Source organism: Elephantulus edwardii, unplaced genomic scaffold (genome assembly GCF_000299155.1).
Source record: "Elephantulus edwardii isolate Elephantulus edwardi_28Jun2011 unplaced genomic scaffold, EleEdw1.0 scaffold00066, whole genome shotgun sequence".
In the NCBI taxonomy this organism is placed as follows: domain Eukaryota; kingdom Metazoa; phylum Chordata; class Mammalia; order Macroscelidea; family Macroscelididae; genus Elephantulus; species Elephantulus edwardii.
Window position 1 is genome coordinate 10,435,740 of NW_006399816.1, and position 25,966 is coordinate 10,461,705.

The 25,966-nt window shown below is 35.7% G+C and overlaps 1 protein-coding gene across 1 annotated transcript in view; it reads left to right on the plus strand.

Annotated features, from left to right (window-relative positions):
• The window catches only part of LOC102870680 (unconventional myosin-IXa-like), a 266,823-nt gene that overhangs the window by 178,222 nt on the left and 62,635 nt on the right, over positions 1 to 25,966 (plus strand). Inside the window, 6 exon segments of the mRNA XM_006888336.1 lie at positions 3,367 to 3,479; positions 10,094 to 10,233; positions 13,598 to 13,839; positions 14,303 to 14,419; positions 16,121 to 16,309; positions 17,429 to 17,476. Coding sequence (XP_006888398.1) covers positions 3,367 to 3,479; positions 10,094 to 10,233; positions 13,598 to 13,839; positions 14,303 to 14,419; positions 16,121 to 16,309; positions 17,429 to 17,476 — 849 coding nt within the window.

Below are 25,966 nucleotides of genomic sequence, written 5' to 3' on the forward strand. Positions count from 1 at the left end.
AAAAAATCCTAGCCTGCAAGGAGAAACTTGGTTTCACCCTCGCCAAGATAGACTTATTTGTTTTCTTGGCAGTCCATGGTATGTTCTCAAGACTGTTCTCCAGCACCAAAATCTATTCATATTTAACTGGTAGGCTTAGTTCCAATACGTGCTTAATAAGTTGATTTTATTCTTTGTTTATTTTTAAATTAAGGGAGTCCTGATGGGCCCAGTGGTTGTATGTATGACTTAACAAAAGCTGGTCATTTGAAACTACCAGCAGCAACTCTATAGGAGATAAGACTTTAGAGAGCTGCTCCCCAAATTAGTACAGCCTAGAAAATCCTGTAAGATGGTCTGCTCTGTCCTTATAGGGTCAGTATGAGTCATAAATCAACTCAGTGGCATGCAACAACAATACTTACACACAGGTATGTGTGTATCTGTTTACAAGAAGTCTAGGTTATGAACCTCCAACTTATAAGTAACTCCAGTTTACCCTTTTTGTTGTTAGGTACCACAACACATAGTGACCATACTAACAGATTGAAACTTTGCTCCATCCTGTACCATCCTCAAGATCTCCACCATTCTTAAAGCCCATTGTAGACTGTGCCAATCCATTGTTTGAGGGTTTCCCTTTATTTCCCTGACTCTCTACCTTTCTTGTCGTGATGTCTGTTTCTAAGGATTGACCCCAACTGTCAACATGCCCAGAGTATGAGAGACAAATTTTCACCATCCATGCCTCTATGTAGAACCCTGGTTGCTTTAATGCTATGTGAATTTACCCTCAAGATGAAATAATTGAATCAAATCTCACTCACAACAAAGTTTTGACTCACAATGACCTTAGATTGCTGCATGACATCTTTTAAATAATTGAAAAAGCTTTCAACCTGTTCTTGGCACTGACTCACCCACCACCCTTGAGTTGATTATCTATTTGGACGGAACTACAAAGTGGTCTTAAAGACAGCTGATTCATAGAGAAAGAACTGCTTGTCTGTAAAACAGAACACTTGACACTTCAGCACAATTTATATATAAATTCTGTGGCTTTGATTATATTTATCTTTTGTGCATCCATTTCCAGTACCAATATCTATTCTTAAATTTTTCAGTATCTTTATTAACAGAAACTCCCAAAAGCAGTATTTTCAAAGTGATCATTTCGGATTAATTATCTCAGTACCTAGTACTCTTAGTATGTAAATTCTACTTTTATCATTTAGATATTAGTTGTGTTTCATTGTTTTCTTTTTCTTATTTAGGAACTCCAATTATAAATTTTTCTTTTCCATCTATCATATAATTCAACCAACTTTTTTTCTAACTCTTAAATTTTATTTTTATATCAGTTTCGTATGCTGTATTCTTTTCTCGCCTTTTCCCCATTTTTATTAAATTTCTGTCTACTTTTTCACTCTTATACGTCTTATAATTTAGTTTTTATTTCAGAGTAAACTTGTCTTTCATTTCTGTCTTGTGTTCATTCAACTCTTATGTCTTCTTATTTTGTTTTTATTTTAATTTTACATCTATATGGTTTTAAATATTGTATTTTAGATTTAAGATAGTTTTTCGTGTTTGAGAATAATTAATATATTTTGATCACTCCCTTACAGCTTGCTTTTGCTTTTTTTTAAAAAGTGCATATGGGAACTAATTAACAGGTGTTCCTGTTTTTATTTCAGTTTTCTAATTCCTGTTTGCTCTGTGTTTTTCTGTTTTCATGTACTTATTTTTTTTATTGCATTGAGAAGTTTGCAATATAATGAGTAAAAGAGCTTCCTCTTGTATTAGTGTAGCAGAGTACAGAATCTTTAATGGACAGTTGGTTTTGTTTTTTTTTCATTGGAGGAAGGGTAGAAAATTTCATTGTTGTGGTGTAAGTAGCAGAGCTAGTAATTGTATGTTGTATAGTGTTTGTTTCTAAATCTTCCTCTTATGCTTTTCCCCTCTTTACCTCTCAACCTGCAGAGTTCTTTTCTTCCCTTTTTTTAAATCCAGAATCAGTGCAGTGGGATTGTGAGAGAGCTTGTTGAGATTGTTTCAACTTCTGGATTAAGGAAATTTGAAGGATGTTCTCTTTTTTTTCTAATTGTACTGAAAATATAGTTTTTGTATAGTTCAATATTTCTTTGAATTTTTATTCTTTTTGTAGAATGTCTTGATAATTTATATTCAGGCAACTTCCATTATCCTCAGTTTCCTAGGATTCAGTTTTTAGACTCTTAATCTATAATTTTATCATACTCTGTTTTATTATTTTTTAAAAATATTTTTAGTTTTTTGTTTTAGTTTTTCTGTAGTATTCCTCACTTTTCTGGATTTTGTTGATTATAACCCTATGTGATATAAAATGTTCATGGCTTTAGAGGCTTAATAATATGTGGGTTAAATCTTTTAAATATTTGATAAATATCTTTTAACATTCTTATTAGGCACAGTGAAGCTGAATTTTATTGAGAGTGACCTTGTGTTACAGAGTAGGTCTGTCTCATAGTGTTTTTCAGGCTGTAATCTTTACAGAAGCTGATTACTAGGTCTTCATGCCTTTGAAACTGACTTCTAGTAGGTTCAAATTGTGAACCTTTCCAGTTTACAGCCAAACTCTTAACCACTGTGCTATCATGTCTCACATTACAAGATAGAACCATAATATTTATATCCATAAATCTCTGGCTGAACTTTTTCTGCAGTAATAATCAGTTCTTCTTCAGTCCATAATATATCTTCAGTATTATTCTCGAACACCATAATTCAGAGGCATCAGTTCTTCTTAGTCTTTTTTATTTTTCTAAAAAAACAGACAAAACAGGAACCATGACTTGGGTCAGGTGTAACTCATTCCACCAAGTGACACCTTTCCTTTTTAATGCTTTAAAGATGTCTTTTTTTAGTAGATTTGCCCAATGCAATACATCATTTGATTTCTTAATTGTTTCCACAGCATTAATTGTGGATCCTTTTGGGAACATGTGAAAGGAAATATGAAAGACAATAGAATAAAAAGGAAGTATGAAAGACATCATTTAGGACTTTAGATGTATGGAAGTTTTTAATATTTTATCTGTATCTTTAGATAGTTTTGACTTTTTGTTAGCATTTTATGTCTGAATCTGTATTAAATTTTTATAAAATATGAGCTTATTAATCATCTTTATTATCTAAGTCTTACCTTATTTCAGATTACTATAAAGGTTAGTAGAATTTTCAGTAGATTCTGTTTTTTTGATGAATTTCTGAATAATATGGATGTACTTTTGTTCCTATTTTAACAACTATAGTTCTCAAGAAATTCTGTAACCTCAGTTTTAGTTAATATATAATATTATATAGTTACTTGGTCTTTACAGTCTTTCATGTATGTGATTATTACAGACGTCACAGCGATTTTCTTCAGTTGATGAACAAGCAAAACTTCATAAAACTATGTCTCAAGGAGAGATTACGAAGTTGTCAATGGAACAGAAGCCTTCAGATTCAGATATAAGGTATAAAATATACACTGAGATTATTTAATAGGGAATAACATTTTTTTAGAATATATTTTATTTACTGATTGACTAGACTTCAGATTCATAGCCATTTAAAAAAATAAAAACACATAATTGGTAGAGAAACTGTTTTTTGAAAATGAAATTCAGTGAGCTGTGCTGTCAACCCAAAGGTACTCGGTTCGAGATACTCAGCTACTCTGTGGAAAAAAAATGGGCAGTCACATCTGTGCAGTTTATTGCCTCTGAAAACCCACTAATGTGTCAGCTGTGAGTTGGTTCTGACTTGACAGTTTATAACAATACAACAACATTTTTTCTTAAGTATCTACCAAGTGTCAGACACATTCTGATTTTTCAAATTTGTATATGTAAGGTGAACTTTAAATTTCTTTGTGGTTAGCGTTGTAATTTTGGGGGCATCTCTAAGTCATTTTATGTTTGTGATCTTTTGTTATAAAAGATACTAGCACTGAAGCAATCCAAAATATTTCCTGTTTTTAAATAGATTAATTGACAAATCCAGATGATAATAAATAGCAGAAAGCCAAGTTTTAGATAAAGAAATGCTGCATTAGCTGACTGCTTGTCTCCTATACTAGCAGAAAACAAGTTTATTCTCTGGAGAAAGCAAAACAGGTTTCTGGACTTATAGGTTACCACATACAGTTGAAGGTTGGAATACAGATTTGAAATAAAAGGATTCAATAAGCATTTGCATATTCAGTGTTTAGATTTCACAGTTTTTTTCCCTCCACTTACCGCTTATATTTTCTGTTCTCTATAAGTGGATAGTTAAAAGAATCTTTGAGAATTTTGTCTAACTATCAGAAAAGACATAATGATGTTGCTGTTAGGGCCTCTTTCTACAAAATGTTCTATCCAGATAACCACGCAGGAAAGATTAGTTTTGAAGCCACCAAAGACTGCTGGAATTTCAAAGCAGCTTTTTAAAACATGCTTTTAAAATTATAATCAAATATCAGTGATCCTACATTTTAAAAACCATTTTATAGGAAAGAAAACATAACCAACAGATAAAATGCAAGTTGGAAGGAAAAAAGCTTTGAAGAGGATAGAAATTTTAATCAAACACAATTATTAATATCAGTAAACCTTTGAATAAGGATATAATTGCATCTATGATGCTCCCTTAGAAGTCTTCACTCATTCTTCTCTCTGCTTCTTGCTTTCTTGTTTAAATTATCATATGTCAAAAAATATTGTGTCAAAATATACTCTACACTGATCCTATATCAACCTAACAAGGAAAATTTGTCAAATGGGATTATATACCCAAGAATAGAGGTTTATGATTTATTACAACATAGTTTGGGAGTAGGGAATACATTCAATCCATAATGGCATTAGAAAGGAAGTTGAGAACATCTCTTAGAGAATTGGACAAAAGTGAGTGTCTGTAGAAAATGGAAATATTTATACCTCAGCTAACTTAAGTGAGATCTAAGTGTGAAACATCAAACTGTTCAGAGTATCAATGAAAAATAGGGAAAATTTATGAACTCTAATTAATATATGACATAAATAGATTATCAAATATAACAGAAAATGCATAGTCAGAAGAGGAAAAACTGGGCAATTAGGATCTTCTGAAATGTTATCCTTATTATGTGTATTATTATTACGAAAATTCTCTGAAAGAGAACCTACAGACTAGGAAAAAAATATTTACCAATGACATAATTGCAAGAGACGACTAATTTAAATTTGTAGAAAACCCCAGTAGCCTGTCAAGACAGAGACAACTAATTGCAAAATGAGTAGATAGCATAAATAGATACTTCACCAAATTTGACACTCAGATGAGCAAGCGACACATGAAAAAGTGCTCCAGATTGTTGGGTTTTAGAGAGATGCAAATCAAAACAGCAGTGAGATCCCATCTTACCCTGTTAGCAAACAGCAAAATTCAGTAAGACAATTAGACAGTAAATGCTGGCAAGCATATGGAGAGATTGGCATTCTGAAACACTGCTGCTGCTTGTTGTTGTGCACTGTAAAGTTGGAGCTGACCCTTCAGTGGATTTTTTGGAGGTGTTAATCACACAGGAGGAGATTGTCCATCTTGTCCAGCAGAGCCGCTGGTGGGTTTGAAGCATGTACCTTGAGATTTGCAGCACAGTTCCTTACCACTAAGCCACCAGAGCTTCTACACTGCTAGTAAGATTCCTAGTAATCTATTTTTTCAGTAAAGGTATTTCTAGTTAAAACTTTTTAATGAAGGAGCCAACCACTTTTCATAGTGATTGCACCATTTTATCATTTTAATAGATGTAAGTAAGATGATAACATGGTGCCACCATTAAAGAAGGCAGTTGGCTGAATTTTTAAAAGCTAAAATTACTTTGGGCATGTTGCAAGGAGGGACAGATCCTTGGAGAGGGACATCATGCTTGAGAGGGTGGAGGGTCGGCGCAGGAGAGGAAGGCCCTCTGTGAGGTGGATTGATTCAGTAACTGGGATAATTGGGATGGGTGTGTCAGAGGCAGTGCGATTGGCACAGGATAGAGCAGGGTTTAGGGCTGTTGTACATAGGGTCACTATGAGTTGTAAACGACTCGACGGCACATAACAACAACATTATTAAAATATCAGTTCATCCAGTCATCAGTCTCCCTATTGGTTATCTATTCTAAAGAAATAAGAGCTGTGACAGAACAGATTTATGCAAACCTATGATCATTGCAGCATTATTTACAAGAGCAAAGAGACAAAAACAAATGTCTGTCACAGAACAAAAGGATAAATAAACTATGATAAACTCCCATAATTTAGTACTGTGCTGTAGTAAAGAACAGTAAAGATTTTGCCAAATACTATGTAACATGGATGAGTCCAAGACCACTGTTATTTAAAAACTGTGGAAAGATTTAAACATAGATTAAATCTTTTTTTTTTTAATCATACCAGAAATGTGAAAGGAAAAGAGAAAAGAATAACATTATTAATTTGAAGGACAGATACTTGCTAATGGACTGAAATATAATTTTCCCCATTCTAATAAAAAGCTACTTGATGACACATAACAACAACAATGAAAAGGTGATCAAAAATGTGGAAATTAACAAATAGTATCATTACTATTACATGCAATTAAAATCTTTCTGATGATTTCTAATGAGATCTGGAACTGCCAGAAATTCAAGTTCGGTTTAGAAGAGGCTGTGAAATGTTGATGCCATATGGATGTTGACTGAAAGCAGAGAATATCAGAAAGAAACATAATTGTGCTTGCTTTATTTTTTAGAGACATTAGGTTGTATGAAGTATGGATAATATTGAGAAGAATGGAAATTCCAAATGTTTAATTTTGCTTGTGTGAACTAAGAAGTAGTCATTCAAATGAGCAAGGATATACAGTGTGCATGATTTAAAATCAGATGTGTGTCAGAGTCGTGTCCCTTACACCTTTTCAATCTGTAGTATAAGTGAATCATTCAAAAGGCTAGACTATGCAAAGAAGAATGTGGCATCAGAATTGGAAGAAGTCTCATCAACAACCTGCTTTATGAAGATGCCACAATCTTGCAGAAAGTGAAGACTTGGAGCACTTACTGCAGAAGTTCAAAGACTACATCCTTTGATATAGATGATATCCCGACATCAAGAATATAGATTATATTTCACAAGAATCCTCACCTCGGAACCAAAAGGCAACATTATGATAGATGATGAAAAGATTGAAGTTGTCAGCAATTTCATTTTGCTTGGGTCCACATTCAACACCCATGGCATCAGCAATCAAGAAATACATAAAAGTATTGCATTGAGGAAATCTGCTTTCAAAGATGTATTTAAAGTACTAATGAGGAAGGATGTCAGTTTAAAGACCAAGATGTGCCTAACACAAGTAATGGTATTTTCCATTGCTTAATTTGGATTTGAGAGTTGGACAGTGAAGAAAAACCAAAAAAGAACTTATGCCTTTGATCTATAGTATTTGTAGAGAGTATTGAATATACTTCAGACTACCAAAAACTACAAATCTTATAGGAAATGCACCCATGTTCATCATTAGAGGCAAGGATGGTGAAACTTTGTCTCTCAGTCTTTGAGCATGTTGTCAAGAAGTACCAGGAGTTAGTTAGACCGAAGACATTATGTGAGGAAGATACCTGGATCAGTTAAGGAGAAGATCATCAGTGAGTTGGATTGATACAGTGACTGCAACTGTGTATTTGAGCAATGATTGTGAGTGTGGTGGAGGATAGGAAAAGGCTTCTGTCTGTTGTTCATAAGTCATAGTCGATTCAGTGACACTTAATACCACCAATTTATATGACATAGTAAAATGAGTGCAGAGACAAAAAAAGAAAATGTATACAGAGAACGGCACTATACAATAAGGGGATGATCAGCACAATCCTGTGGTAACAAGAAAAAATAGAGCTACACAAGAAATAAACTCAATAGCAAATATATTGACAGACAGGCAAGATAGATGTGGATAGGTAGAAAGGACTACACCCAAGACCGGACATAAGTTTGGCTATTTTAACATTTATATTAACATATGTTATAAATATATCTATTTAGATACCAGATCCAACCTGGACAGTGTTTTGTTGGTGTCTTAGTCATAATCAAATACATTGAATTCTTGGGTCTTGAGCCTTTGTACAGTAGTCTTGAAGAAACATCAGTGATTTGGCATTACGCAGTCAACAAAGGCAATGTTGCGCGTTCTTTTGTAAATAGTGACTAGGATTAAAAGCTTTCAAGGAGCCACCTAAAGTATGGCTATTGGTCTCTCATTGTTCAGACCAAAGCAGAGAGAAGAAAAAGCACTGAAACAATTAGTCTTGTGAACTAATGGACCACAAGAGCATCGACTTCTAAGGACATGAGCTGAGAGGAACTAGATGGTTCCCTGCTACCGCAGCTGATCACTCTAAAAAGGATCATAGTAGAATGGCCTGCTTGGAGTAAGAGGAAATAGAGAAGGAAATTAAAATATAGAAGGGCTCAGGCTTAGATAGAGATGGTGTGTAACTTTTAGGCTATATCTCTTAGTCATTCCTGGCTACCCCAGCTGTTTGGCTATGGCCAAAGTCCCTAAGAGTCAAGGTGGTAGGCTTTCAGTTCCTGCATTGCAGTATGACTTGCAACACGGATGGTATATGCCCTGTTGCTGCTAGCAGGGAACTAATGGCTGCTTAGGGGAGTAGCTGGTGTATTGAAACCACGTGCCTTAGGGATTGCAGTGCAGCTTCTTACTAACTAGGCCACCAAAGCTCCCTTGTGTAAATGGGTTAAATATCAAATGAGTCAGTTGAAGTATCCCACAAGATTTCTTGCCATGGAGCAAAAAATGGATGAGGATCAAAAGGATGTTGTTTTTTTAAATAAGGCTTGTAAGAACAAGTTTTCTTTTTGTGTATGTGTAAGGTATATAATAAACTTTTTTTAAAACATAAACAAGATTGTAGGATTTATGATCTGATATATTTTAATTTCAATCTCTAGAAACCTTCTGAACCTCAGTTTGCTCATGAGTAAAATACGAGTAATTTAATTTCATGATAGTTGTGAAAATTAGGAATATTGTATATAAGACATAATTCCTAACGTCTAATTATGTTTACCTAATTATTTGACTGAATGCACCTAAAAATAAACAATATACAGATAAGCCTCCTAGATTAAGAAAGTGGTTGTTGTTAGTTGACATGGTGTCAGTTCCAACTCATGATGAGTTTGTGTATGAAAAGTACAACTGCTCCATAGAGCTTTTAGGGATGTGACTTTTGGAAGCCAATTGCCAGGCTTGTCTTCTGCAGCACCTCTGAGCGATTTCCAATCCCTAACTTTTATGATTAGTAGTCCAGCTCTTAACCATGTATACCACTTGAGAACTCGTGATATAAGAGTTTAGAATTTATTTTGTCTGTTCAGTAAATGTGAGCTGTTCTTACAATCTCAAGATGCTTTGTTGATTTATACAGTGGGAGTTTCTAAGCACTAAGAATAAGGACATACAATCTAGTAATTGTGATTCTCATCTCTGTCACTCACTGAATATATAACCTTGGGAAAACTACCTGTGGTTCTTTACCTATAATACACCCCTGGACATTTGTTACAGTTGTTAAGATTATGTAATCCTGTAGAGGAGCATTTAACAATGTCTGAAGCAAGCTTGCTCAATTAGTGGTGATGGTTGTTAATTTATTTCTGTTATAATAATGAGGATTACTGTGATTACAGTATTTTTCAAATTAATTTTTTTAGAATTTTGAAATTATTAATAATTTTTTAAGCTAGTTTCTTGGTTAAACTGTCTGTATACTAAAATCAAGCGGAGAACGAACCAAAAAAAATCTGAGTTGGAATCTCAGTTCTGCTGCTTTCTAATGGCTATATTTTAAAAATACTATTTAATATTTCTGGCTTTTAATATTCCCATATCTGAGATAAAATTATCTACCTTCTAGGTGAAATTTAAATATAACATTAAATATGGCTTATGATTGAGTTGGAATGTGAAGATTGAGTGACCTGTAAGTTTTATATGTATGTATGTATGTGTGTGTGTGTATGTATTCCTTAAAACATGCAGATTTCCATTTTTACTTTTACTTTTTGAACAGACCTCACAGAGCTAAGATGAGATTCTGGGCCAAAGGGAAACATGGGGAGAAAAAGACTACCAGAGCAAAGCCTGTCTTTCATTCAGAAGTTTCATCACTGGCAAGCTCAGATACACTTCCAAGTCGTCAGTTTTCAGATGGTAAAAATGGGTAAAGGGTGGAAATGTTTTTTCTAATTCCTATTTCTAAAAGTTTTCTGTTTACCTAATTTGTCTAGTGACAGTCTTGTTGGCTGTATTTCTTAACTACTAACTAAAAATTGTGTCATAATGTTGTTATACCTATAGTCAAATTACTAGGAAATGTGACACAAAATAGCAAAGCAATAAAAATGTCAAGCGCAGTTGTGAATCTTGGGTTAACTTCAGTTGCTTAATCTCAAATTTAAGCCATCATTCATTATAAGTGTTATTAATAATCACTAATAAAAATAGTAGTTACATTCATGCTTTTACTAATGCACTAAGCATATTAAATTGACTCAACTGATTCTTCCGACAGTCTTTTAGATGTTGTTAGGATTATTGGAGTCAGTGGGTGTTAGAGTTAATGTTCATTATTGTTAAGAAAAAGTTTGGAGATTTTTGTTGACCAGAGGCAACATGGAATAAAAGACCAGACTCTACTTTAGCCATTGAAAAGCCCTATGGAACACAGTTCTGATATAAACATGCATGGTATTACTGTGAGTCAGAGTTGGCTCAAAAGAACCATAGTGGTGGTAGATGATAATTATTCCCACTTAATACATGATAAAACAGACACAGACATAAGCTTATTAAAAAAAACCCTAAAACCAGAATCTACCTGTCTTCAACAAGGAATATGTATCAGAGGACATTATATGGTGATTAGTGAGTGAAATATCAAGCTTGACTAAATGGAAAGAGATCTTAGGAATAAAACAGTTACCTCTTAAAGAAGCATAGAGAAGGCCCAGTTACAGTAAATAAATTAACTGCTTATATCTGCAGTAAGGTATGGAACAAGAAAAAAAATATTATGAAGCTATACATAGTAATCAGTAACTTAGAGCAGAGGCATGTCTTGTTTCTGTGCATCAGAGGAGGAATGAAATAGATGTCATTAATTAGACTCCTGAGTTTTGTATCATGTGCTTTTATGATTATCAGTGGACAATTTGATATGTATAAGACCATTAATAAAGTAAATGAGTAATTCACAATCTCTTTGGAAAAGTTGAAACTTCTCACCATATGGTTCTAAAATTAAAAAACTAATTCATTATTGACACAGTTCTTTTTTTAAATTTTCTACTAGTTTATTTATAAAATTTGAATACATAGTTTTCAAGAACAAATTCTTTAATTTCCCTCACCACCCCACCCATATATATGCACACATAGATTTAATCTTTAGAAGGTCCCATGCATCAATTTTATCCTCTTTCGATTGTACATTTCTGGTTGTATTTGGCAGTCTTTCTTGGACTAGCACTCCTAAGCTAGATCCCAGTTTGTCTTTTATGAACGTAATGGTTTTGGGCTTTACTCCCAGGTCTCTGATCCACTGTGATTTGCTTTTTGTGTATGATGTGAGATGTGAATCCTATTTTAGCTTTCTGCGGATGCAAGTTCAGTTTTGCCAGCACCATTTGTTGAAGAGGTTATCATTTCCACATTGGATAGCTTTGATTTCTTAGTTGAATATCAGTAGATTCTAGATAGCTGGGTCTATTTCTGGGTTCTCAATTCTGTTCCATTATTCTTTGTGCCTGTCATTTTACTAGTACCATGCTGTTTTGGTTATGACTGCTGTGTAGTAGGTTTTGAGGTCAAGGAGTGCTATGCCTCCAACCTTACTTTTGTTAGTTAAAAGTGTTTTGCTTATTCAGGTCTCTTGCCTCTCCAAATGAATTTGATAATGTTCCCTTTCAATCTCCTTGAAAAATGAATTTGGTATTTGTATTGGGATAGCATTGAACACATAGATTGCTTTTGGTAGGATTGCCATTTTCACCATATTGAGTCTTCCCATCCATGAACAGGGCACATTTTTCCATTTCTTCAGGTCTTTTATTGTGTCTTTCAGAAATGCTCTCTAGTTTTCTTTGTATAGGTCTTTTGTGTCTCTAGTTAGGTTCAATCCCAAGTATCTCAATTTGTGGCTGGCTATTGTAAATGATATTGCTTTCTTGATTTCCTTCTACTGTTAACTCAATTCTGACATATGGAGATCCTCCATCAAATTTCTGAGGCTGTAAATCTTAATTGGAGGAGACTACCTATCTTCCTCCCATGAAGACATTCATGAATTTGAATGGCCAGATACCTAAGGCCTGGATTAGCATAACTCACTAGAATTGCATATCAGAGCCACTGTTACAGTATAAGGCAATCACTTTCTTGTATTTTATATGTAGACAGTAATAATTATAAATTTTTCATTTTCTATTGCCAATTCCCAATCAGATAACTAAAGAAGAACCTTAAGGATCTTTAGTTAAAGCATTTATTGCATACAGCTTTTATTGTGTGTTTGTTTCTTAAGGGTATGTATATGATTTTGATTTCTATTTGAGAAAACGTGTATTAAGAAAATCCTTATTTCAATGCTAAAACAAGATTGTAGTCAGCTTTTTAAGAAATCGTTATTTCTCTTTATTGAAAAGATTTTAGTAAATGAAATAATAGACTATAGTAAGTGAAATACTAACTTTAGTAAATGACATACTTAAATATTTAGATTATGAAATAGAATTAAAGTAAGTTGGTGTCCATCTTCTTCATTGTGGTACCCTATCTCTTCAGTATTGAGACTGTCTACTTTCCAGCCTCCACTAGCATTTAGCAGACAGAAACTTTTTGAATTTTAGTTGGTTCTAGGATATACCACTTGAACGATGTCAAGAACATACATGGGGAGACAAACAAAAATGGAAAACAACAAGAGGTCAGCATTCTAGTCCCAGATAGGCCTTGATAGGCCATTCTAGTTCTAGGTTGTCATGAACTGCATGAAATTAAACCTCTTCAGTGGAAACAAGTACAGAGAAAAATTGGTATGCTTCTCATTCTTAATATTTGATATAACACCAGCTCATTTTAGAAATGCTGTGATCCAGACCAATTTTTGAGGGTTATATAAGAGACTTAAGCAGTAGTTATTACCTAACTGAAGAAATAAAAATAATAATTATCAGACCTCACTGTTTTGATGTACTTGTTTGTATTTGGATGTTCTTTCAAATAGCCATAGTAAAACTTGACCGCTTTAACATTTAAGCATTACCATTCTTTTTAAGAGACTGAGGACTTTGGAAGGCAAGTTGAAGTTCTAAAGGCATTTTCATCTAAATTGTAGGGTTGTAGTGACAACTGGTAATACTTAAATGCATTTTCTAAGTTTGCAGTCTGGATTTAATGTCATTCAGCCCGACATTGTGCTTTTCTGATATTTGTGTATGCTTTGTTCAGTGCCTTTAAAAAGAGAGATAAACCTTCAAAGAAAGAAGGGTATATTATCAGTATATGCACTGACTAGGTCTTCTTGGGTACTGTATTTGAATTGTAGACCACCCAACACCTCCTTTGAGCCCAGAACTTCCTGGTAGCTGCCGAAAGGAATTCAAAGAGAACAAAGAACCATCTCCAAAAACAAAGCGCAAGCGAAGTGTGAAGATCAGCAGTGTGGCTTTGGAGTCAATGCACTGGCAAAATGACTCTGTCCAGATCATAACAAGTGCCAGTGATTTGAAAAGCATGGATGAATTTCTTCTGAAAAAGGTATCCTTTACTTTATGAGTTTTCTTCTTTCAAGAGCTTTGACTATGGGGTGCTTGCATATATGCTCATATAGAAATAGATGTTACAGAGATTAGCTACATAAGCTTTAGTAAATTAGATGGTCTGTCCTTTACTGGAAAAATCTAAAAGGGTATGCAAAAATCAAAGTGACTGTCTTCCATTTTATTTTAACTCTGAAGCTGTAGTGCCTGTGTGAAGTTGAGGCTTATTAATGCATAATTGGACTTGTTTTTCTGTTATTACAACTGTAGAAATCATTAAATGTTAGTGTTAAAAGGGATCTTATAAATTATTTTAATCGTAGTAATAAAAATATGACTATCTGTTCCTGTTTTTGCCTGGGTCCAATAGTAGCAAATGGCTTCCATTTTAGACATTCTCCTGTTGTATTCACCTCTTTAATTAGTTGATTATATACAGAAACTCTTTCTGTAATCTCCAGATGAATGACTTAGATAATGAAGATAGCAAGAAAGATACACTGGTGGATGTTGTATTTAAAAAAGCCTTAAAAGAATTTCGACAAAATATCTTCAGCTTTTATTCATCAGCATTGGCGGTAAGTTTGACTATGTTAAGAGATACTTTTCATATGAAAAGTTTTGCAATAATGTATGAAACAACATGGAATTCAGTATTATTCTGAGATTCCTCCAACTCCGATTTTGTTTTAGGAATAGATTGGGGAAGGTAAACTTAATTACCTCAGATGAGTGGCTTCCTTGAATTTCTTTGAGTAGTTGGTTTTCATTTCCCTCCCACCTTGTTACGTTTTTATCATTATGAGTTCATGTATTCAACTATTTGAGGTACCATTTTATTTTATGCATTGACTCACTACTATTTTGGTATCTCCTAATTGTTTTAGCTCAAATTTCCTTGAGTGTTTCCCCTCACCTCCATTTACACCGTACATTTACACCGTACTTACATTGTAGTCAGATATCGTTGGTGGATTTTACTTCACTCATTGGCTTATTATCATTTTGACTTCTCATAATCCTGTTAGCACCACTGCAAAGTTATAGTGTCTTATTCATGTGTATAATCTTTTAGTGGACTTAGGCTAGTTTATTTTCACTTATTTCTGTACATCAACTGTCATGTGCAGATTTATCTTTTCAGATTATATTGGTTGGGTTAAGTATAGATATTTTTGGTGTTAAAATTTCTACTATTTGATCACTCCTACTTAGTGAAAAAAGGAAAGGAAAATAAAGATGATTAACCTTAAGTAATTACAAGGTAATTACTCTTCCAGTTTTAGAGTGGGATTACCTAAAATTATTTCTTTCCGGGGAAATATAATTAAAAGAAATTTTAATAACCTTTATAGTTCAATAATAGGTTAAAGCCTAAACCCATAGGAAAAAAATGCCAACATTTTACTCAAATCATTACTTTATTTAGGGCTTTACTAAAACTTACCAGAGTTTTTTTTGGGGGGGGTTAACCTCCCCCCCTTTTCTTGTGTACCTTCAAATCTGATCTGACTGGCACAGAGAGATTGCCTCTCCTCCTGCAAAGCATCTGGTGATTTGAACTGCACGCCTTCAGGATTGCAGCTCAGCTTCTTGCCACTAGGCCACCAGAGGCCCCCCCCCAAAAAAAATTATCTTGTATTCATTCCACAAAGAGTGGGAGTACCACATGTACTACTTCTGGTATTAGAAATTATATATATGCTCTAAAGAAAATCTATCAAGATATTGTTGTTGTTAAGTGCCATCGAGTCGCAGGTGACTCATAGCGACCCTATGAAGGAGAGTCCTCAATGCTTGGGTGTCTTTCATACTCTCTCCAGGTTCATAGGGTTTCCGGAGACAAGCTGTTATGGAAGTGGATGCCACTCCTGCTTCCAAGCTTGTTTTAATTGGGGAGCTCCACCCCACTCTATACTCATTGGGTAACCAACCATTAACAACCCATTTGGTACATCAGTGTCACAGTGTTCAGCCTCACAGCAACCACAAGTTACCGCTGTAAAGCAACTTGTACACCAGGGCTATATGACCTAGAGGAATGTCTGAACAAAAACAATGAAAGTGGATTAAAAGTCACCCACTTTGGCTTGGTAGCATCGCTTTCTGTTCACTGGGCCAGCTGATCTCTCTCTATGTTGTTATTGTTGTTAAGTGCCGTTAAGTCACAGGCGGCTCATAGCGACCCTATGAAGGAGAGTTCTCAACGCTTGGGTGTCTTTCATACTTAAAGAATTTCTTCATAAACCTTTGTATTTCTTGTCTTACTGTTTTTTTAGATGGATGATGGGAAAAGCATACGATATAAAGACCTCTATGCATTATTTGAACAGATTTTGGAAAAGACGATGAGGCTTGAGCAGCGGGATTGGAGGGAATCTCCAGTCAAAGTTTGGGTCAACACTTTTAAAGTGTTTTTAGATGAATATATGAATGAATTCAAATCTTCAGAGTGCATACCAACAAAGGTAAATGTGATAAACTTTGATTTCTGAAAGAATTTAATTATGAGTGATTTTTAAGAGTCTGCTTGGGATATCTGTATTTTGAGGAAAACATTACAGTGAACAGGAGCTCCTAGTTCAGTCCATCTTGTTGAGTTTCTTCTCTCTCTCTAAGCCTCCACCTTTCTCAGCATAGTGTCTTTTTTCAGGGACTAGTGAAGCTGTTCTTTGAAGAGGGCCATCGTGTTTGGAAAGATAGACGGTCAGCAAAGAAGGAGGTCCTCAATTTTCATTATATTGGCACGATGGTTTCAGCAATGGGCTCTAGTGTGTGAGAGATGATGAGGATATGGCTGAAGATAGGACAGGGTTCAGGTTGGCTGATCATAGGATTGCAGCAGCCTCTTTTGACAAAGTGCTAGAAGTATGGGAGGCAGAGTTTCACAATTTTAGACTCTGAAGAACACCCTGGTTTTATAACTGAAATAATTAGTTATTTATAATTTCAAGAATAATTAATCTTTCTCATTGGTTATGATCTATTTTTAGTTTCCTAGTTTACATATATTTAGATTTGCAAACCATCTTAAATAATTTTTCAATTAGTAAAATATAATTAAATCCTTTAAAGTTCTGTTGTGGGTTTAGGATAGGATTTTTATGTAAAAGATTTCTAGAAGGCTTATACTGCCTTTGAATGTTTATCATATTAAAAGTTAAGGTTTAGGTTATTCTGTACTGTAAAATGTCATATGTAAAACAGCTGTCACATATTCTAAATAATACCTTTGTGTATTTAGCTCTGGGACAAACTTTTCTCTATTACCTAAATGTGGAAAATGCAAAAAAAAAATTTAAATAATAAAATTTAAATCAATGTTTAAAATAAAGGAATTGATTTAATATGGCTCCTAGACATATTTTGGCTTGGAAAAAAGTAATGCATAAAGTAACCTTCTATTACCGAATTTTATTAGCATCAAATTTTATCAAATTTAAAAATTATGATGTTTGAGCAACATTGCAAAGTTGATCTTTATGAATAGGAAATTGCGACGTCTCTTATTTATTGAGTAAAAATCTCAGCATTTTCTAAGAAATAAGAAAAGGTTAGTCTTTTACATTTCCTTTCTACCCCGTCAGGTACCAAAAACAGAACGGAAAAAAAGAAGGAAAAAAGAAACTGATTTGGTAAGTTATTGTCTTTTTCTGTGTTATAAAAAGTAATTCTCAGATTGAAAGTCTGAATAGCGTACAATATTTCTGTGAATACATTTGAGGAATAGATATTTCAAGGTGCCTGGGGAATAGTTATTTTGAATCGGACAGTCACATCATCTACTGTGAGTAAATGATAACTTGAAGAGGAATAGTTTCACTTTCATCAGTAGAAAGAACATTTGTATTATAATGGGGAGAAATCAGGTGGCAAATGAGTAACACGAGAGTTCCCAAGAAATAGTAGTCAGGTAGTCTATAAACATTAGTTAAGAATTGAGAATTGTGTTGCTGAGAAGTTGCTGTGTTTTTGTCTGTCTGGTAACGCAGGAATAGCTGCTCTCATAATCAGCTGCTTCTGGAGAGGAGATGCAGGTACACTTGTACATTAGCGGTAGCCAGAATTGGGAGCTCTAGTGTTGAGAAATTGCTGCTTCCCTGAGTCTTTGTCTGCTCGGGTGGAAATAATTGTCCTCACAGCAAGTCCTGGGAGGTGCGAGGCTCCAAACATTAGCAGGTAGCCAGAATTGGAAGCTGCACTGTTGAGAATTTAGAGCTCTCCTGAGCCTTTATCTGCTTAGTCAGGAATAGCTCCCCTCCCAACCACCCTCTGGAGAGGGGATGGGTACATGTCCATAAGCAACTACGGAGACTTCGGGATTGCACTATTGGGACCATGTCACTTTCCTGTGCTTTTTCTCTGAGCAGTCTGTAACCACTTTTACTTTAATTCTTTAAAAATAGAGAAATAAAGAACACCTCCCGAGTTACTCTGTGAAGCAAGCATAATCTTAATACCAAAAACTAGGCAAAGACATTACCGAAGAAGAGAACTATGAACTATAAGAGAACTATAAACCACTATCTCTCATCAGCATAGATGCAAAAATCCTGGCCAAGTGGGATTCATAACAGGTTTGCAAGAATGGTTCAACATAAGAAAAACAATTAATGTAATTCATCACATTAACAAAGCGTAGAAAAACAATCACATGATCCTATCAGTTGCTGCAGAAAAGGCTTTTACAAAATCCAACCCCTCTTCCTGATTCAACAAAATAAGAATAGAAGATAATTTCGCCAACACAATGTGTTTATTGTTGTGTACCATCAAGTCAGAACTGACTTATAGCTGACCTTCTGGTGGGTTTTCAGAGGCAGTTACTAACAGGAAAGGAAACTGCCCATCCTTCTTCCACAGAGCAGCTGATGCTTTTGAACTCTGTGACTTCGGGACTGCAATGCAGATTTTTACCACTAGGTCACTAGAGCTCCATAATGAAAGATATATATGCAAAACCAAGAGCATCTCAATGGAGAAAAACGAAAGACATTCCTTTTGTGAATAGGGACCAGACAAGAGTGTCCACTATCACCAATCCTATTCAGCATTGTGTTGGAAGTACTTTCTAGGGCAATAAGGTGAGAGAGAAATAAGAGACATTCAGATAGACAAATTATAAAACTGTCACTATATGCAGACAATAATGATGATCTACACAGAAAACCCCAAAGACTCAACTAAACTGTTAGACCTGTTAGACCAATTTAGTAGTAGAATTGCAGGATACAAGATGAGTATACAAAAATCATTGGAATTTTCCTTTAGCAATAAAGAAAACACAGAAAAGGAAACTTAAGAAAACAATACGATTTATAGTAGCCAACCACAAAGTGAAATACTTGGCAATAAACCTAATTAGAGACACAAAAGACCTTTATAAAGAAAACTACAAAACACTACTTTAAGGAACAGAGGACCTAACTAAATGGAAAAATTAATTGCTGTTCATGAATAAGAAGACTCAACATAGTGAAAATGACAGTCCTACCAGAATCAATCAACATATTCAGTGCAATCGCAATATAGATACAAGCTCATTTTTTTAACGAGATAGGCAGGTTTATTTGGAAAAGAAGGTGACCCTGAATAAGTAAAGCTATTCTGAAAAAGAAAAATGAAGTGGGAGGGTAACACTCTCTGATCTCTAAACACAGCTGTAGTAACTAAAACAGCATGGTATTGGTACAGTGACAGACACGTGTTGTTGTTGTTGTTGTTAGGTGCCATTGAGTCAAGTACAACTGTAAGTCACCCTGTGAACCCTGCCTTTTTCTATGCAAACCTCACAGTCTTTGATACACTTAAGTCCATTGCTGCAGTTACTGTGTCCATCCACTTGGTTGAGAGTCGTCTTTTCCCTCACCATCCATCCACCATTCTAGGCATGATGTCCTTCACTAAGGTATAGTCTTTACAAGCAATGTTCCCAAGTTAAGTGAGATGAAGCTTCACCACCCTTGTTTCCAAGGAGCAATCTGGTTTCACCTTCTCCAAGACGTATCTGTTCATTCTTTTGGAAAGTCCATGGGATATTCAATATTTTGTGTCAACAGCACAGCTCAAAAGCATCAGTATTTCTTCTGTCATTCTTACTTATTGTTCAGCTCTCAGATGCACAGCAAATGATTGACAAGATCATGGTCTGAATCAGGCATACCTAAGTCCTCAAACTAACATCATTGCTCCTCAGACACATAGACCAATGTAATAGAATTGAGAACTCAGAAATTAACCCATCTCTACAGTCAATTGGTATTTGACAAGGATTCAAAACTTATTAAATGAATAAATAACAATCTCTTCAACAAATGGCAGTGGCAAAACGGAACATCTACCTGAAGTAAAGTGAGATAGGATCCACATCTTATATCATACATAAAAATCAGCTCAAGGTGGATCAGAGACCTAGGGGTAAAGCCCAGAACCATAAGGATCATAAGAGACAAAAAATGTGATCAAACATAGAAGCCTAGCCAACATAGTATAGCCTACCGTAAATAGGCTTGCAAATATGGTCAGAAATTTATAACCAGGAGATGACAAAAGCGACATATGGGACTTTCTAAAAATTAGGTCCCCTTCTTCCAGTAAGGTAAGAAGAAGACCTACAGACTGGGGAAAAAACATTTCACAATGACATCTCATACAAGAGTCTCATAATGAAAGTTTACAGAATATAAATTGACCTCCACAAGAAATAAATATATCTTCGAGAAAGTGCAATCAGGATCTCTTTAGAGGGGAGGATGGTAAAGCTTTGTCTCACCTACTTTGGATATGTTGTTAGCCAGGGCTAATCCTTTGGAAAAGATACCATGCTTAGAAAGATAGAAGAAGGTCAGTGAGGGAGAAGACTCTCAGCATCATGGATCAACATGGTAACTGTAGCGGTAGACTTAAGAATATATCAGGGCTGGTGAGGTTCGGACAAAATAGGACAAGATAAAGATTCGTTGTTCATAGAATCTCTGAGAATCATAGTCAACTTACTTGACAACACCTAACAACATACACACACACGCGTATACATATACATATACATATACATATACATATACATATACATATACATATAGGTGCGTGTGTGTGTGTGTATATATATACACATATATACATACATACGCACCCACTCATTCATACATACAGAGAGAGAGCATGCTCTGGTGCCCTAGTGGCAAGAAACTGAAATGCAATCACAAAGGCACTCAGTTCAGAGCCACCACCTTCTTTGTGGGAGGGAGATGGCCAGTCTCCTCCCATGTGATTAACTCCCTCTGAAAACCCACTGGAGAGTTACCTATGGGCCAGTTATAGCTCAGCACTCAGCAACGATATATATGCACATGTGTAGTCACAAACATACATACATACATACATACATATAAAATATTTAGATATATATACAATCCTTGGCAAGGATTCTGTTGCAAGGAGGGATGAGTCCTTGGAGAGGGACACCATGTTTGGGAGGGTAGAGGGACAGTGCAGGAGAGGAGGATCCTCGATGAGATGGATTGATTCAGTGACTGGGATAATGGGGGAAGTTATGTTAGAGACAATACAATTGGCACAGGATTTAGGACTGTTGTACATAGGGTTGCTATGAGTTTCAGGCTCAATGATGCATATCATTTTTTTTACCTTTGTTCAGGTGCTTGCATTATTTATTGAGAGTAATTGATGGGATAATTTTAATATTAAAGTTCTTTTAGCAGAAATAATATGTATGTAAATTTTTAATTTCATCAAATAAAAAGGCATCAGTGAGATAGGAAGGCAGATTGCAAAGCTAGTATGAATGAACCTTTAATGCATTCCTTTTTACTTGTTTATATAATTAGTTGTTTGCATAATTGATTTGGAAAAAATGATTGTTACCACTTTCCTACCAAGTGATTTAATACAGAGAGAGCAGTAATACACGGTTCTTCTTGTACTGTGCTGTTTTCAAGATAACTAATTTTTACCTTTAAAAAGTACCAGCTACTCACTGTTTAAAAGGGATATATGATTAGGTATTATTGTCATGACAAGAGTCCAGAATGAAAGCTGCATAGTGGAGTGGACTTGGGGGGATTGTATAATAACGAAAGAATTTTTTCTTTTCAAAGAGAAAAGTGAACTGAGGGGGTAGGGGTGGGCAGGGAGGAAAGTGTGCAACAATGAATGAATGGAAATTCAGAGTCTCTGAAAACTTTCATTAAAATGAATTTTAAAAGTTCATTATATTTGACATCATGGCAAAGTTAAATAAAATTTATAACAGAAGAATGAAAATTATTACATCTTTTCAACCCAAATTTATTTAGCTTTTTTAATATTGTCTCAGTTTTATCTCTTTATGGCAAAAGATCTTCATTGAATTTCATTGTCATGCTTTTTTAGTCTCTTTTAATCTAGAACACTTCCCTCAGTATTTTTCTTCCATGACATTGACATTGTTAGCAAGTTATTTTGGTAGAATCCTATCAAAAGACGTCCTCTGCCTCTAACCAATATGTATCTTGTGGGGGGAATATAAAGATAAGAATAAATATCCTCTTATTTTTCAATGGTGTCTCTTTGGAGACTAAGGTGCATCTGATACAGGTCATGGTCTTTGCTATCACTTGTTATGCATCAGAGAGTTGGACAGTAACTAAGGAGGATAGAAGGAGAATTGATGCCTTTGAGCTGTGGTGCTAGAGAAGAGTATTGAGGGTACCATGGACTGCTAGGAAAACAAAGAGATTCATCCTGGAAAGGGTCAAACTGGGCTGCTCCTTGGAGGCAAGGATTCTAAGGCTCCGTCTAACATACTTTGGACATGTTGCAAGGAGGGATAGGTCCCATCATGCTTGGGAGGGTGGAGGGACAGCACAGAAGGGGAAGGGCCCCCTATGAGGTGTATTGATTCACTGACTGGGGTAATCGGGATGGGTGTATCGGAGACGGTGTGATTGGCACAGGACAGAGCGGAGTTTAGGGCTGTTGTACATAGGGTCGCTATGAGTGACAAGCGACTCGATGGTACATAACGACAACAACATTCTTCAAATTCTCAATTAACTGTAATATCCACTCATGATACAATTATTTATATAAAGCTACCAAATAGTGATGTTTTAAAGTCCCTAATTATTTACCTTGTTGTTGTTGTTGTGTACTGTCAAGTCAAATCTGACCCATAGCTGACCCTTCAGTGGGTTTTCAGAGGCAGTTAATCACATGGGAGGAGACTCTCCCCATCCTTCTCTCATGGAACAGCTGGTGACCTCGGGACCACACTCTTTGAAGGTTGCAGCATAGTTTCTTGCCACTAGGCCACCAGAGTACCATATACATTTTTTACCTTATATATTAAATTTTTTTTTAAATCTATGAAGTTATATTGATAAAACATTTCTTTTTAAAGTGTGTTTATTATTCTAATCCACAAATACAGTTATATTATTCAAGCATCTTTTTTAAAAAAAAAGACTTATGCTGAGAGCTTTACTTTCTATATCTGCCTCCATGTCCCTTCTTTTGTCCTGTGGATGTAATATTTTCTGTCTGTATTTCTCTTTCTAGTATTTTACCTGTTGTTGTTGTGTGCTGCAGACATGGAACTCATAGCTAACCCTCCAGTGACTTTTCTCAGGTGTAAATCTTACAAAAGATGCCCATCTTTTTCCTGAACAGCAGCTTCTCTCTTCTCTCTCTCTACCCCCCACACCCCTTAATTCCATCTCCCACAACCAGTGGAGAGTGCTCTCTCTCAGCATAGTCTGCCCTCAATTTTTCTCCTGCACCGTAGTATCCTCCTTTGTATCTGTTGTGGTGGGATATTGGGACCACCAGCTCAGGCAGCTTGTAAGCAGAGGCTCTCAGGTGAGCCCTTTGTCACAAAGAGCTAAGATAATTCTTTCTTCTGCTTGAAGTTCTTAATACTAAAAAGTCTCTTGTACTGTGATGGCTCTGTCACTGAGGTAAGGACACACATTTGGAGGGACCTATAATGCCAGGGACACCTCAGTCCCATCTCCCCACAAGCAATGGAGAGTGTTCACTCTTGGCATAGATTCTCACCTCCCAATATATAATTTATTTAAGTCAGTTTTTGCCAGTCTGCTTTGGGATGTCACTCTTATTACGTTTTCAATTCCCCTTTAAACTTGGACTCTTTCTGTCATGGTTCATCTGACTATTCTTATACCCATTTGACACTGCTTTAACTATTGAACCTTTACTATGTTTAATTATTGGTAGAGCTCATTTTCTTGAGGGAGCTCTGGTGGCGTAGTGAGTAAGGAACTGCCCTGTCAGCCCAAAGGCAGGCAGTTCTAATTCAGTACCTGCTCCAGGGAAGAAAGGTAGGTAATCTCCTCCTGTGTGATTTACAGCCTCAGAAAACCTACTGTGAGTCTATTCCTATTCAGCAGCATATAGTAGGCTTCCGTAAAGAGCTTTTCATCTTACTTGGATCGACAGTCAACACCGTTGGTACCCGTAGTCAGAAGATAGAAATGTGTTGCTTGGGCCAACAATTGTTGTTATGTGTTGCCAACATAACACTAAGTAAGCCTAATTCTTAAACCAAAAAGCAGAATGGTTTCAAAGTTCAGGTACTGTACTCTCCAGTGGGAGGCTGGTAGGAACCTTCTGTTTGCAGAGGGCATCTAGTATCTTCTCCGAGGGGCTGTGTGGAATTCTCTGTTTGCATAAGGCGCTCAGTCCTGCCTGACTCTGATCTCAGGTGTGGCCGAGCCATCACTGGACTGAGCTATCCACAATTCAGGATGTGGCCTTTTCAGTTACTTGCTATAGTTCTGAGATCCGAACAATCAATAAGTATGAAGTATGGCAGAAGAATTGATGCCTTTGAGTGATGCTAGAGAAAAACACTGACTATCATCACATAAACTGCCAAAAGAACAAACATATATGTCTTGGAAATGTACAACCAGAGTACTCCTTGGAGACAAGGATGGTGAAGCTTTGTCTCTCATATTTTAAACATGTAGCACAGGATAGAGCAGGGTTTAGGGCTGTTGTACATAGGGTCGCTATGAGTCGCAAGTGACTCGACAGCACATAACAACATACCAACAGCTAGAAAAGGCTATTCCTTGGTGACAGATACCATGCTTGGAAAGGTGGAGGGTCATCGAAAGAGAGGAAAACCCTTAACAAGATAAGTTGACATGGTAACTGCAGCAATGGACTCAGATGTGTCAGACAATGAGGGTGGCACAGGATAGGACAGAATTCAGGTCTGATCAGTCCCTATGAGGCATACTTGACAGCACATAATAAGAAATGAAAAAATGTGGTGGTGTAGTGTATTAGAAATTGTCCTGCTAGCCTAAATACTGTGCCTTCCTGGTGGTTCAAATCCACCAAACATTGTGCAGGAGAAAGATGAGAAGTCTCCTTTCATGGTGTTTACAACCCTGGAAACCTGCTGGTGGATGAGCTGATTTCGATTCTATAGCAATGAGTGCGAAAATTTTCTTAATTTTTTGCTTGTTGAATAATAGAATTCATTCTTATACTTTTGAGTTCTATTGTCCAATTTGAGGAAAAATCTAATACTTTTATCTAGCTTGCCTTATATTTGCAAATTAAGTTGCAAAAGAACTGACATCTTTTATGATATTGAATCTTTTCATCTATTCAAAATTTATTTTTTTGTCCTTAAAGTAGCTTCCAAGGTTTTCTCATGTTAACTATTCTTTTTCTCATGTTATGTATATAATTGCCTCGTTTTCTTCCTAAACCTCCTCTTCCCTTCTATGCTGAAACTGAAAAGGACCTGAAGTACTTACTGCATAAGGTCAAGGACTGCCGCCTTCAATATGGATTGAAGTTCAATATCAAGAAAACAAAGATTCTCACCACTGGGCAGATTGGCTGATTGTGATGGGTGGTGAAGAGCTTGAGATTATAAACAGCTTTAGTTTGCTTGGCTCCACAGTCAACACTTCTGGCACTAGCATCCAGGAAATTAAAAGACATATTGCATTGGGAAAGTCTGCTTTTAGAAACCTCTACAAAGTTGTTGTTATTGTTGTTGTTGTTATGTGCCATCGAGTCGCTTGCGACTCATAGCGACCCTATGTACAACAGCCCTAAACTCTGCTCTGTCCTGTGCCAGT